At 44.5% G+C, this 13,464-nt stretch overlaps 2 protein-coding genes across 3 annotated transcripts in view; both read right to left on the bottom strand.

Annotated features, from left to right (window-relative positions):
• Nucleotides 1-1,878: 1,878 nt before the first annotated feature.
• On the bottom strand, nucleotides 1,879-5,332 carry LOC112255920 (transforming growth factor beta-2 proprotein-like). Its single transcript, XM_042326314.1, has 3 exons — nucleotides 4,655-5,332; nucleotides 4,309-4,472; nucleotides 1,879-2,010 (listed from the first exon to the last, which is right to left on the bottom strand). Exons 1-3 carry the CDS (start codon nucleotides 4,980-4,982, stop codon nucleotides 1,879-1,881), a joined length of 624 nt encoding a protein of 207 aa, XP_042182248.1. The 5' UTR covers nucleotides 4,983-5,332.
• A 6,856-nt stretch (nucleotides 5,333-12,188) lies between these two features.
• Nucleotides 12,189-13,464, bottom strand: part of LOC112255918 (autophagy-related protein 2 homolog A) — a 47,088-nt gene continuing 45,812 nt past the window's right edge. For both annotated transcript variants that reach the window (XM_042325938.1, XM_042325939.1), the window contains exon 40: nucleotides 12,189-13,453. In XM_042325938.1, coding sequence (XP_042181872.1) covers nucleotides 13,217-13,453 — 237 coding nt within the window. In that variant the 3' untranslated portion in view covers nucleotides 12,189-13,216. The remainder of the gene's footprint in view (nucleotides 13,454-13,464) is intronic.

The raw sequence follows: 13,464 nt of genomic DNA, 5'->3' as shown, positions 1-13,464 counted from the left end.
CGCTCTTTCATTCAAACCCAACCCCCTTCCTTTATGTAACCAGCCGTCATATCTGGTTAGTCCACTAGGGGCTTTTGATGACATGATTAGTAACTGATGTGTGATCTATCCTGTGTATGTATGTGTTTTTGTAATTCTGTGTGAATATTTAGGTATTTTAGTAAATAAATAAAGCCAAATTGTGTATTGCTGATTCAACTCATTAGCTAGGGTTTGTGCAGATAACCAAGTACCTACGACAATCAGAATGAGACCGATCGAGGTGACGATTAATAATTGACTGCTATTGATATTAAAGATCTTCAGATCTTTTAGAGAGTGGATTCGGAAGATAACTGCTATATATTGATGAAGGCTTCCGTGGTGCCCCAGCTTATTAATGGTTTAATTGTTTTATGGTTTAATTCAATCACGTCTAATTAAGTTAGGTAATCGAATTGATAAAATAGCATGTCATAATTTTATAATAGTCAGAGACACGACAGCTGTGTGTGAGTTGAGAAGTTCAATCATGAATTAAAAGGAGGTATGCGTCAGTTACATAACTTAAACAGCAGACCAGCGATGCGGCATCCAGCTCCTCGCTCTTATTGATCACCATGCTGTTGGTGGAGGGAACGAAGGTGCAGCACGGACATCTGTTACATAACAAACAGCAGACCAGCGACGCGGCATCCAGCTCCTCGCTCTTATTGAACACCATGCTGTTGGTGGAGGGAACGAAGGTGCAGCACGGACATCTGTTACATAACATAAACAGCAGACCAGCGACGCGGCATCCAGCTCCTCGCTCTTATTGAAGACCATGCTGTTGGTGGAGGGAACGAAGGTGCAGCACGAACATCTGTTACATAACAAACAGCAGACCAGCGACGCGGCATCCAGCTCCTCGCTCTTATTGAACACCATGCTGTTGGTGGAGGGAACGAAGGTGCAGCACGGACATCTGTTACATAACAAACAGCAGACCAGCGACGCGGCATCCAGCTCCTCGCTCTTATTGAAGACCATGCTGTTGGTGGAGGGAACGAAGGTGCAGCACGAACATCTGTTACATAACAAACAGCAGACCAGCGACGCGGCATCCAGCTCCTCGCTCTTATTGAACACCATGCTGTTGGTGGAGGGAACGAAGGTGCAGCACGGACATCTGTTACATAACAAACAGCAGACCAGCGACGCGGCATCCAGCTCCTCGCTCTTATTGAACACCATGCTGTTGGTGGAGGGAACGAAGGTGCAGCACGGACATCTGTTACATAACAAACAGCAGACCAGCGACGCGGCATCCAGCTCCTCGCTCTTATTGAACACCATGCTGTTGGTGGAGGGAACGAAGGTGCAGCACGGACATCTGTTACATAACAAACAGCAGACCAGCGACGCGGCATCCAGCTCCTCGCTCTTATTGAACACCATGCTGTTGGTGGAGGGAACGAAGGTGCAGCACGGACATCTGTTACATAACAAACAGCAGACCAGCGACGCGGCATCCAGCTCCTCGCTCTTATTGAACACCATGCTGTTGGTGGAGGGAACGAAGGTGCAGCACGGACATCTGTTACATAACTTAAACAGCAGACCAGTGACGCGGCATCCAGCTCCTCGCTCTTATTGAACACCATGCTGTTGGTGGAGGGAACGAAGGTGCAGCACGGACAGTGAACACCCAGCTTCAACCCCAGGTTCCTCTCTGAAAGAGTGATATGGAGGATGAGATGACGGAGTAGGGGTAGAGAGACTGTGAGAGGAGAAAACAGATACAGTATTAACCTCTAAATGATGTGTAGAGCAAAATCTGAAACATTCATCCAATTTACACCTCAAATGCTGTGAAGTAGATAAAGGGTTAAAGAGCCGTGTGATGGGCTTGTCAACTTACCTCTGAGCCAGCCAGTCCGTCACAGTGTCTGACATCCACCGAGAGCCACGCCCCCTTGGTCCGTGGGCGAACCGTTCTGGAGTGGATGTATCTCTGCGAAGGACCGGTTGCCTCTTCTGCTTTTTCACCTGTCAGAGACAGAGGGAGAACCGGAGAGAAGCATCAGTTCACAACTCCAGCAAACTGTGATCCCAGTGAAGTTCTGCGATATTGTAACAACAAATTGATTGATTCTGACATGGGTTCATGAAGTATATGATGTTGTTGTAACCCTTTGTACAGGAAAGTAATACTGTAATACCTGGCACAGGCAATGTAATAGTGTAATATGATATACCATACAGTATCGGTGGGTGGGTTAAATCACTGGGGAAGCTCATCCAGGAAAAAGGCCATATTACAACTTATATGTTCTGACAATTGCGTTGTTTGCTCTATTTGCTTCCTATGCTTTGAAACCGTGATATATACAGTGCATTCGGAAACTATTCAGACCCCTTGACTTTTTCCACATTTTGTTAGGTTACAACCTTATTCTAAAATGTATTGAAATCATCCCCCCCCCCTCATCTACACACAATAACCCATAATGAGAAAGTAAAAACAGTTTAGAAAATGTTGCACATTTATTACAAATAAAAAAACGAAATATCACATTTACATAAGTATTCAGACCTGGGCTCTGGCTGGGCCACTCAAGGTCATTCAGAAACTTGTCCCGAAGCCACTCCTGCATTGTCTTGGCTGTGTACTTAGGGTCGTTGTCCTGTTGGAAGGTGGACCTTCGCACCAGTCGGAGGTCCAGAGTGCTCTGGATCAGGTTTTCATCAAGGATCTCTCTCTATACTTTTCTCCATTCATCTTTCCCTCTCCTGACTAGTCTCCCAGTCCTTGCTGCTGAAAAACATCCCCACAGCACGATTCTACCACAACCGTGTGTTCAATCTTGGTTTCATCAGACCAGAGAATCTTGTTTCTCATGGACTGAGATTCTTTAGGGGCCTTTTGGCAAACTCCAAGTGGGCTGTCATGTGCCTTTTACTGAGGAGTGGCTTCCGCCTGACCACTCTACCATAAAGGCCTGATTGATGGAGTTCTGCAGAGATGGTTGTCCTTCTGGAAGGTTCATCTCCACAAAGAAGCTCTGTCAGAGTGACCATTTGGTTCTTGGTCACCTCCTGACCAAGGCCCCCGATTGCTCAGTTTGGCCGGGCGGCCAGTTCTAGGAAGAGTCATGGTGATTCCAAACTTCTTCCATTTAAGAATGATGGAGGCCACTCTGTTCTTGGGGACCTTCAATGCTGCAGTGGAGTGTCTATGCATAGATAATAAACAGGGAGTAGCAGGAATGGGGGGGGTCAATGTAGATTGTTCGGGTGGCCATTTGATTGCTGAACAACTAGTCTTATGGCTTGGGGGTAGAAGCTGTTAAAGAGCATTTTGGTCCTAGACTTTGCGCTCCGGTACCACTTGCCATGCGGTAGCAGAAAGAACAGTCTGACTTGGGTGACTGGAGTCTTTTGACAATTTTTTGGGCTTTCCTCTGACACCGCCTTGGCGTTCTTGGGCACAGGGACTTTGGTGGTCTGCTTGAAACTTGTAAGTATGACAGATTCAGTCAGGGTGAGGTTGAAAATGTCAGTGAAGACACATGCCAGTTGGTCAGCGCATGCTCTGAGTACACGTCTGGCCCTGTGGCCTTGTGAATGTTGATCTGTTAAAGGTCTTACATCGGATACAGAGAGCTTGATCACAGTCGTCCGGAACAGGTGGTTCTCCCATGCATGGTTTAGTGTTGCTTTCCTCGAACCGAGCATAGAAGGCATTTAGCTCGTCTGGTAGGCTTGAGTCACTGGGCAGCACGAGGCTGGGTTTCTCTTTGTAATCTGTAATAGTTTGCAAGCCCTGCCACATCCGATGAGCGTCAGAGCCGGTGTAGTAGGCCAGTACAGATAATTAAATATAAACCATAAGTCCATATCCATAGGTGGCTAGTTTAGGAAAGGGCCGAACAACACAGAGATACAACAATTCAATTTTTTTTCTGTCAATAATGATGTTTAGCTTCTAATTTTATTGGTCTGAATCCAAATCGGATGCCCTTGACAGGCCATGACCCTTCACAGCTGAGCTCAGTTTAGCTCAACGCTGATTGGTTATCATTTAATATTTTTTATCAAGGGAGATCAAATGCTAGCTGGATTCCCTTGCATTCAATGCTACTAGCGGAAACAATGTCATACTCCTTTGGACCAGACAGCATCAAATGCTTTCTCTGATGAGAAACATTCAGCCTCTTGCAAATTGAAGGACATTTATGAAACAGAGAGACAAAATATACATTTAATATTTTTTTTCTTTGTCAAATACTTTGGGGAAGCCTGGCTTCCCTTGGCTCCCATGAATACACCCAACTGATCCTGTACCTGATAGATCTCTACTCTCTGCTCTGAGGTGCGGGTCTGGGGGTTTGGTGTCCTGTAGATTCTGAACTCAGCTTTGACCAGGGTGCTGGAGTTCCTGTCCACAACACTCACATCGAACCCCACCAGTCTGTAATACGGGCTGGGGACGGGAGGGTTCACTGCATCTACAGAAGTGGAGAGGTATCAATAAAATTGCAACATATACTAAATAATGTGACAAACACACAGTTACGACAGTAATAGAGGTATCTGACAATTTGGCCAGGTAGTTGGAGACCTTAACGCATGCATAACAGTAAAGTATAAAAATTCCATTAAATTATGTTGATATTAAGACTCCACTCACTTGTGTCCGTGCGCTGCTTACGCATGTCTATGCGCTGAACCTCTTTTACATAATAATCCTCCTCGCTGCTCTCTCGGTCGCACGCGGAATCGGACTGACGCGCACGCTCCTTCAACAGCTCTTTGGTGCTGTTGTAGAGTAGCATCACCTCGGCGGGTACGGCCTCGGGCTGTGGGCTCCGGTAGCGGAGTTTGCTGAGGATCTGGCCGCGGACGGCCTCGATGCACTTGGGTTTCTGATCATCCAGGCTGAAAGACTTGCAGGTGGAGAGCCCCTCGGTGGACACCGCCAGCCGGAGCAGCAGCAGGGCGAGGTGGGTAAACCACATAGTCCGGTGGTTAGATGGATGAAGGGGTTCACTCGACTCCAAATCTTTAGGAATCTTTCAGTCTGTGTAGTGTCCGGTGCAGTTCAATACGCAATAAGGACCTGTTACTCTGCTATCCTGGCGACTGTCTATCAACCCCCAAAAATACACTTTTAAAGAAAATATCCAACGTTTGTAAAAATAATAGGCAAATAATAGTATAAAACAAATACAGCTAGAATAGAGGAGCTCAGCCTATGGCGTATTAGCATAAAGTTGGTTACAATTATTTCAAAAGTGTTTATTTGATCATTTTCCCCGAGAGCCATTTCTGAGCATATAGAAAATAATGACTGTCCATACGTGTTCCTTCAAAAGTCTAAGAATTGAATGCTATAGAGATTCCTGATACAATTTTGAGAAAATGTTGAGATGTAAACCAAGCAGCATGGTTGGCTACTCAAATTCTCACACTACATAAAAGTTCTAATATAATAAAATCCTCTATGAAAGAGGTATTTGCACACCGATAGACAACTCCTCCAGAACAGTGAAAATCTATAATATATTTAAAGGTAGGCTTTGGTACAATCCCATCCTTAGAAAATGAATCATCCTTTTGATTATTTTTATATGGGTATCAGAGGGAAAAACGTCCACTATAGCAAAAAGGTCTGATGCCATTCTTTCATTCCTTGGCAAGAAAAATATTATCCAGAGCCTTGGGACAGTAACTTCAGTGTGCAATGCAGTGTGTGTGTGTGTGTGTGTGTGTGTGTGTGTGTGTGTGAGAGAGAGAGAGAGAGAGGTGGCATGTGAGAGCTAGTGGGTGGTGTGCCACCACAGTGATGGGTGTGTGTTATTGGACATCTCCCTCATAAATTCAGTACACACACACAAATACATATTTCTGGAGATTTTCCCCACCACAAAAATGTTTGTACAGGCCTCCCTTCTATCCTCAGGTAAGTATCCTGTTCAAACATATTAAACCACCGTTTCATACCCAGTCGCTATTGAAAAGCAAAAAAGTGATAGATGGAGTTTGCTAATTCCTTGAGAGATAAAAAGAAAAAAAGAGAGAGAGAGAGGGATGGAGGGAGAGAGAGAGGGAGAATGAGACGCAGTCAGCCCAAAAGCTTGTGGCGGGCGGACAGGCTTTTTTCTCTCCTGGCAAGGTTTCTGAAAATGATAACACTGCATGGGAAGATTGGGAACACTTTGTTGTTTCAACATGAACGTTAATGCTGTGCCCCAAAGCTTCAGACAGTGTGCCCCTCCATAGCCGCTCAGAGCAAATTTTTCCTATGTGGATCTAGGGTTGCTTGGCAACAGCCAGTGACTGTCTGACCTGGGTGTGAATGGATCAAAGGGGCCTAGTGGTTAGTTGTGGTATTGCAATGCGTGGGTAGAAAAATACTTCCTCTAAAACAACTTATCCCTGGCTGGAGCTTTTTCTCTTTCCCTCAGTCCAAAATATAGTCATGGATTGCCACGTCATCTAGCTCTCAGCAGTTCTCCTGACCTGCGACAACAAACTCAAGGACATGGTTTGGTGATTTATCACAATTTGACATTACCTTTCATTCATGAGTGGATATACTACCGGTATGCATGTTTAACTGTATTGTAGGTCTGAACCTGGATTTATTTATCTGTGTAACTTAATTACAAGGGAAAGTATTTTAGGGTGTCAAGGAAACCAAGGAATTATACTTTGTATTAAATGAATAAATTAAACAAAATCATCTCCCAGATATTGGACAACATAGAAGCATTCAGATCCGTTCTGTGGTTTTCTGGGGGCAGCGGTGTATTCACATCCCATTGCCACATGTACTATATAACCACTTCAACATATATTTCTTCCTATACAGTCTTAAACAGGATTCCATTTTTTCCCCTCACTTCTAATGCCAGCAGTCCCATACAATGAATGGTTGGTGTGAGATGGTGGAGATGGGCGAATGGGGGTTACCGTATGGATAAGTGGTGTATTTCTCTCTGTACATCTAAGAGCCCATGTTGGGGGTAACCAACCCCCCTACCACTCTCCTCTATGCCTCATCCTCATTCAGCAGCATGTTGGGGGTAACCAACCCCCCCAACCACTCTCCTCTATGCCTCATCCTCATTCAGCAGCATGTTGGGGGTAACCAACCCCCCCCAACCACTCTCCTCTATGCCTCATCCTCATTCAGCAGCATGTTGGGGACCCCCTGGGAGATGGGGAACTCATGGCCAGACTCTGGGCACTGCAGAGAGCCCTCCAGCACCTTCACCTGGACAGAAGAGAGACAGATACACTTCAGATCACCTGTGGTTACTCTTTGTGTGTGTGTGCCAATTAGGGCCAGGAAGATACTCGTTAGTATCATGGCAAGGAAACAAAACACAAAGCGGATTTAACTTCTTTAGGAAAACAGCCCCTAATGTTGGAAACAAACATCATTATGTCATCATCTAGAGTCACATGTATTTATTTCCAAGCTATAGCACACACTATTTTACATACAGCAGGTTTTTAAGGGACCAAAGAGTTTGGTCTGCTTCATGTTTTTAGTTTTGCCATGGAAAACATCTTGCGATACTGGTATTGTCACAGCCCTAGTGACAATAGGGTTATAGGTTACACAATACACTGTGCATAGGAATGGAATAGGAAAAGAATGGAAACCTACAATCACACAACCTACAATTTATCAAGCAGACTGAAACAGCCAGAGAGAATGTGACTGGGACTCTACCTAACCTGACCACTAGATGTCCTCATATTCCCCTTGTAATAAAAGCAGTGTGCAGCCGATTCACCAAAATAGGAGTTGATATAACTATGACTCAAGTAATGAAGACCAATATCAGGTTATTATTTATGGTGAACCTCACATCCAGCAAAACCCTGTGTATTTTACACAGGAAGTCTTCATTCTTCTCATAGTCTGTGACCAGTTCTGCAGGTGAGCCCTGGAGAAGACCCAGCTGGAGAAAGACCACAGTTAGGAATTAGTATAAGACAGTAATATTGCCATACAACCACAATCACTAGAACAAGAATAAAGACTTAGAATTTAGGTCAAACTTATCTGTATTAGTTAGACCAAAGAATAGCTGCAAGACTAGTTAACTATTCTACCTCTGTTGGATACAGTAGCTTTAAATGACTCAGTTTAAGAACCAAACGGTAGTAAACAGAGCAAACGGAACAAAACAGGAAGGGACCATAGAGAATGATAGATGCATCTAGTGGCCAAAAGGCCGTCTTAGCGTAGACAAAACAATTGAGGGCATCCAACATTTTAATGAAGTCAACTGGGTGGGACTTCCAATTTCATTGGCTAATCCCTCCTGTTGTAGTCATGTCCAACTGGGTCATCAGGAGGAATCATCCAATAGTGAAGAATAAAATAGACTACTTTACAATGGAGATAGCCTCAATGGCACTGCCCATGCTGTCACCACTGAGGTATAATAATAACTGGAGACTGCATCAAAGATGTCTGACCATTGTTTAAAAGGTGATCTACTCATGTTTGCATACGCCGATTCATTGAACATCTCTATCCGGTTTATACGGACCAACATTACACGCTCAATAGCACTCAATGTGCACAGGGAGCAGCGATGACATCACGTCATCTTAAAACATGGCAGATATTTGATGAATATAAAATGTTAGTATCTTCAGCTGTAAGTGATGGAGAAAACAAAATCAGCCTAAGCGACAATTATTTGAATTATTCAATGGATGTTTTGAGCACAATGTTTTATTTGGAATGTTCAAATCTGACTTCTCTATGTGGCAATGTATGAACATTGTCTTTCTGGGCCGTGTCAGGTAAACTGCAGTACTGAAGCAAAACTGTAGGAGCAGTCGAAACTGTGCTTCTAGACCAGAACATTGCCCCCTTGTGGACTACAGGAAAAAGAGCACCGAGCAAGCCCACATTCTCATCGACGGGGCTGTAGTGGAGCAGTTTGAGAGCGTCAAGTTCCTTGGCGTCCACATCACTAACAAACTAATATGGTCCAAGCACATCAAGACAGTCATGAAGAGGGCACGACAAAACCTATTCCCCCTCAGGAGACTGAAAAGATTTGGCATGGCTCCCCAGATCCTCAAAAGGTTTTACAGCTGCAGCATTGAGAGCATCCTGACGGGTTGCATCACTGCCTGGTACGGCAACAGCTCGGCCTCTGACCGCAAGACACTACAGAGGGTAGTACGTACGGCCCAGTACATCACCGGTCAGAGGAAGGCCCTAAAAATTGTCAAAGACTCCAGCCACCCTAGTGATAGACTGTTCTCTCTGCTACCGCATTGTAAGCGGTACCGGAGCGCCAAGTCTAGGTCCAAGAGGCTTCTAAACAGGATCTACCCCCAAGCCTGAACAGTTAATCAAATGGCCACCCCAGACGATTTGCATTGACCCCCCCTCTACACTGCTGCCACTCTCTGTTATTATCTATGCATAGTCACTTTAATAACTCTGCCTACATGTACAGTTGAAGTCAGAAGTTTACATACACCTTAGCCAAATACATTTAAACTCAGTTTTTCACAATTCCTGACATTTAATCCTAGTAAAAAATCCCTGTTTTAGGTCAGTTAGGATCACCACCTTATTTTAAGAATGTGAAATGTCAGAATAATAGTAGAGACAATTATTTATTTCAGCTTTTATTTCTTTCATCACATTCCCAGTGGGTCAGAAGTTTACATACACTCAATTAGTATTTGGTAGCATTGACTTTAAGTTGTTTAACTTGGGTCAAATGTTTCAGGTAGCCTTCCACAAGCTTCCCACAATAATTTGAGTGAATTTTTGCCCCTACCTCCTGACAGAACTGGTGTGTAGACCTCCTTGCTCACACACACTTTTTCTGCCCACAAATATTCTATGGGATTGAGGTCAGGGCTTTGTGATGGCCACTCCAATAGCTTGACTTTGTTGTCCTTAAGCCATTTTGCCACAAATTTGGAAGTATGCTTAGGGTCTTTGTCCATTTGGAAGACCCATTTGTGACCAAGCTTTAACTTCCTGACTGATGTCTTGAGATGTTGCTTCAATATATCCACATAAATTTCCTTCCTCATGATTATTTTGTGAAGTGCACCAGTCCCTCCTGCAGCAAAGTACACCCAAAACATGATGCTGCCACCCCCATGCTTCATGGTTAGGATGGTGTTCTTTGGCTTGCAAGCCTCCCCCTTTTCCTCCAAACATAACAATGGTCATTATGGCCAAACAGTTCTATTTTTGTTTCATCAGACCAGAGGACATTTCTCCAAAAAGTACCATCTTTGTCCCCATGTGCAGTTGCAAACTGTAGTCTGGCTTTTTTATGGCAGTTTTGGAGCCGTGGCTTCTTCCTTGCGGAGCGGCCTTTCAGGTTATGTCGATATAGGACTTGTTTTACTGTGGATATAGATATTTTTGTACCGGTTTCCTCCAGTTTCCTCCATCTCCACACGGCCCTTTGCGGTTGTTGTGGGATTGATTTGCACTTTTCCCACCAAAGTACGTTCATCTCTAGGAGACTGAACGCGTGTCCTTCCTGAATGGTATGGTGGCTGCTTGGTCCCATTGTGTTTATACTTGCGTACAATTGTTTGTACAGATGAACGTGGTACCTTCAGGCGTTTGGAAATTGCTTCCAATGATGAACCAGACCTGTGGATGTCTACAATCTCCACCTCACTCAACCCCATTGCCTGGGATCCGCAAAAAACTGATTTTTAAAAAAGCATAAAAGAGCACTAGCTCTTTCCATGATAAACTGACCAGAAGAAAGCTATGATCCCTTATTGATGACACTTGTTAAATCCACTTTAAATCGGTGTAGATGAAGGGGAGGAGACAGATTAAAGTGATTTTAAAGTCTTGAGACAATTAAAACATCCAGGCAATTTGACAACTGTGGGAATCATTGGGAGTCAACATGGGCCAGCATCCCTGTGAAACACTTTTGACGAATCTGCTTTCTGATGGGGAAAGTGAGAGAACTAACTACAATATCTATGATTCTCTACTGTGCAAACTAAAAACAATGCTTTTACATGTGGATCGCAAATGTCGATGTGAATAGTTTCCCCCAAACATCAATAATCCTAAAACATCTTCCTAGCAGTACAAACTATTTTGTAAACTGTCCCCTCCAAAAATCACAAAAACCGAGAAGTTACGTTTTTTTTATATTGTTTTATTTTTTTGTACTCATTGTCTTGGTATTATACAGGTCATTCTTTTTTTCTCTTTTTTGTGTGAATTTTACCCCTTTTTCTCCCCAATTTCGTGGTATCCAATTGTTTAGTAGCTACTATCTTGTCTCATCGCTACAACACCCATACGGGCTCGGGAGAGACGAAGGTTGAAAGTTATGCGTCCTCCGATACCCAACCAAGCCGCACTGCTTCTTAACACAGCGCGCACTGCGCCCGGCCCGCCACAGGAGTCCCTGGTGCGCGATGAGACAAGGATATCACTACCGGCCAAACCCTCCCTAACCCGGACGACGCTAGGCCAATTGTGTGTCGCCCCACGGACCTCCCGGTCGCGGCCGGTTACGACAGAGCCTGGGCGCGAACCCAGAGTCTGCCACCAGAGTCTCTGGTGGCACTACAGCACCACCCGGGAGGCCCCATACAGGTAAATGGTAATTACAGACCTGTGACCAATACAACCCACGGGTCACCCTCACAAGAAACCACTAACCCACAAACATGCATTACACACACACACACTCACACACACACACAATTTAAACGTATTGAACAAAAAATAATGTTACATGTTTTACCACAATCCCCCCCCATCTTAACCCTCTAGACACATCCCACCAACACTTATTTTGAAAAATAATATGATAATACTAGTGTTTAACATAATTAGAAAATACAAATTAAAAAAAATGGAGGAAGGCAACTAATGAGACGAGTCAAGCAATTGTTCTGTTGAGAGGAAGGAACCAGACTGGCGATAAGGTCCAAGGCCCTGAGGGCGACCTCCTTGGAGAAAGTACAAATCAGATGACCAAGCGCTGGCAAGCATTAAACTCAAGCGAAGCCATTTGACAGAGAGGAAAGGACGTTTCTTTAGTTCATTCAGTTCATCATCCAAATTCTCCCATGACTGCATTTAGTTAACTAAATGACCCGGGCCTGGTTGTGTTAACACAACCAGGCCCCCCAGGTCATTTAGTTAACACAGCCAGGCCCGGGTCATTTAGTTAACACAGCCAGGCCCGGGTCATTTAGTTAACACAGCCAGGCCCGGGTCATTGTTAACACAGCCAGGCCCGGGTCATTGTTAACACAGCCAGGCCCGGGTCATTGTTAACACAGCCAGGCCCGGGTCATTGTTATCACAGGTCAAATATGAACAAGTAAGCATACAGAGAGATGAGTATAGGTTTCAGGAAGGTGATAAAACTAAAAACACACTGGTTTAAAACCAAAGGAGGAGAGGCCAGGGAACCCATCATTGAACAAACGTATGGCACAAACAACGCTGGGGATGTGTGCTGGCTAGGATGGAACAATCCCAGAATTGTGTTTTAGGTTTTGATTAACAGCTATCTGTAAGGGATCTCAGCTATCTGTAAGGATCTCAGCTAAGGCCACTATATCAGTCTTTCAGTCTCCATGACTACAGGAGAGACGGATATTACCATCCAATCCCTGTGGACACTGATTTGGGCTCAATAGAATGATTTCCCAGACTCAGATTAAGCCTACTCCTAAAATGCATGCTCAATCAATTAAGGATCGCCATTCAAGGTGCTTCTTGGTCCAGGAATAGGTGTAATCTCAAACTGGGAAACCGGCCCATAGTCTGATCGACAGAAGATTGCGAGAGCTACTGATTAACATGTTTAATCCCACCTACCACGACAACAGACCTTATGCTAGACTAGAGCCCTGTATGCCCTTTGACAGCGTTGACATCTAAAGATGAAGACAACCCAGAGTGACAGTGATATGTTGACATACTAAGAAAGGTAGAGTATCCTCATCATGTACGCACTGCTGCAAGGATAGTGAACTGAACTGAGCTCTATTTGATTGCATTGAAGAAAGAGATACAATTGTTTTATCTTGATCCATATGGAACCACATAAAATACTGGGTGTCAATCGCTCTGCAGTAGTTCTTTTTTTAAATTAAAACTCACGTTTTCACACATTCATTCCTTTCATCTGTTCACACACATAACAATTTCACCCCCATATCTTTAACCTTTCATCCCCCAGAATCATCATTCTTGGCCTTCTTCAGAGCGCCATTTTAAGAAGTCCTCCTTCCGTGCATCTGGCTTGATCTGGTTCCGGATGCCCCCCAGTAGGTTGGACGTTGCTTCAGAGGCCACTATTAGGGGACGGACCACGGTGGGCGGGATCTGCCGCAGGACTCCGCCCACAGCACCAGGCAGGCCTTTCTGCTCATGCCCGCGAGACGCCACATCACATAGCGTCTGAGCTGTGTCCATCATGCCCTTGGAAACAG

Source organism: Oncorhynchus tshawytscha, linkage group LG08 (genome assembly GCF_018296145.1).
Source record: "Oncorhynchus tshawytscha isolate Ot180627B linkage group LG08, Otsh_v2.0, whole genome shotgun sequence".
NCBI lineage: Eukaryota > Metazoa > Chordata > Actinopteri > Salmoniformes > Salmonidae > Oncorhynchus > Oncorhynchus tshawytscha.
This window is presented reverse-complemented; position numbering and strand designations above follow the sequence as displayed.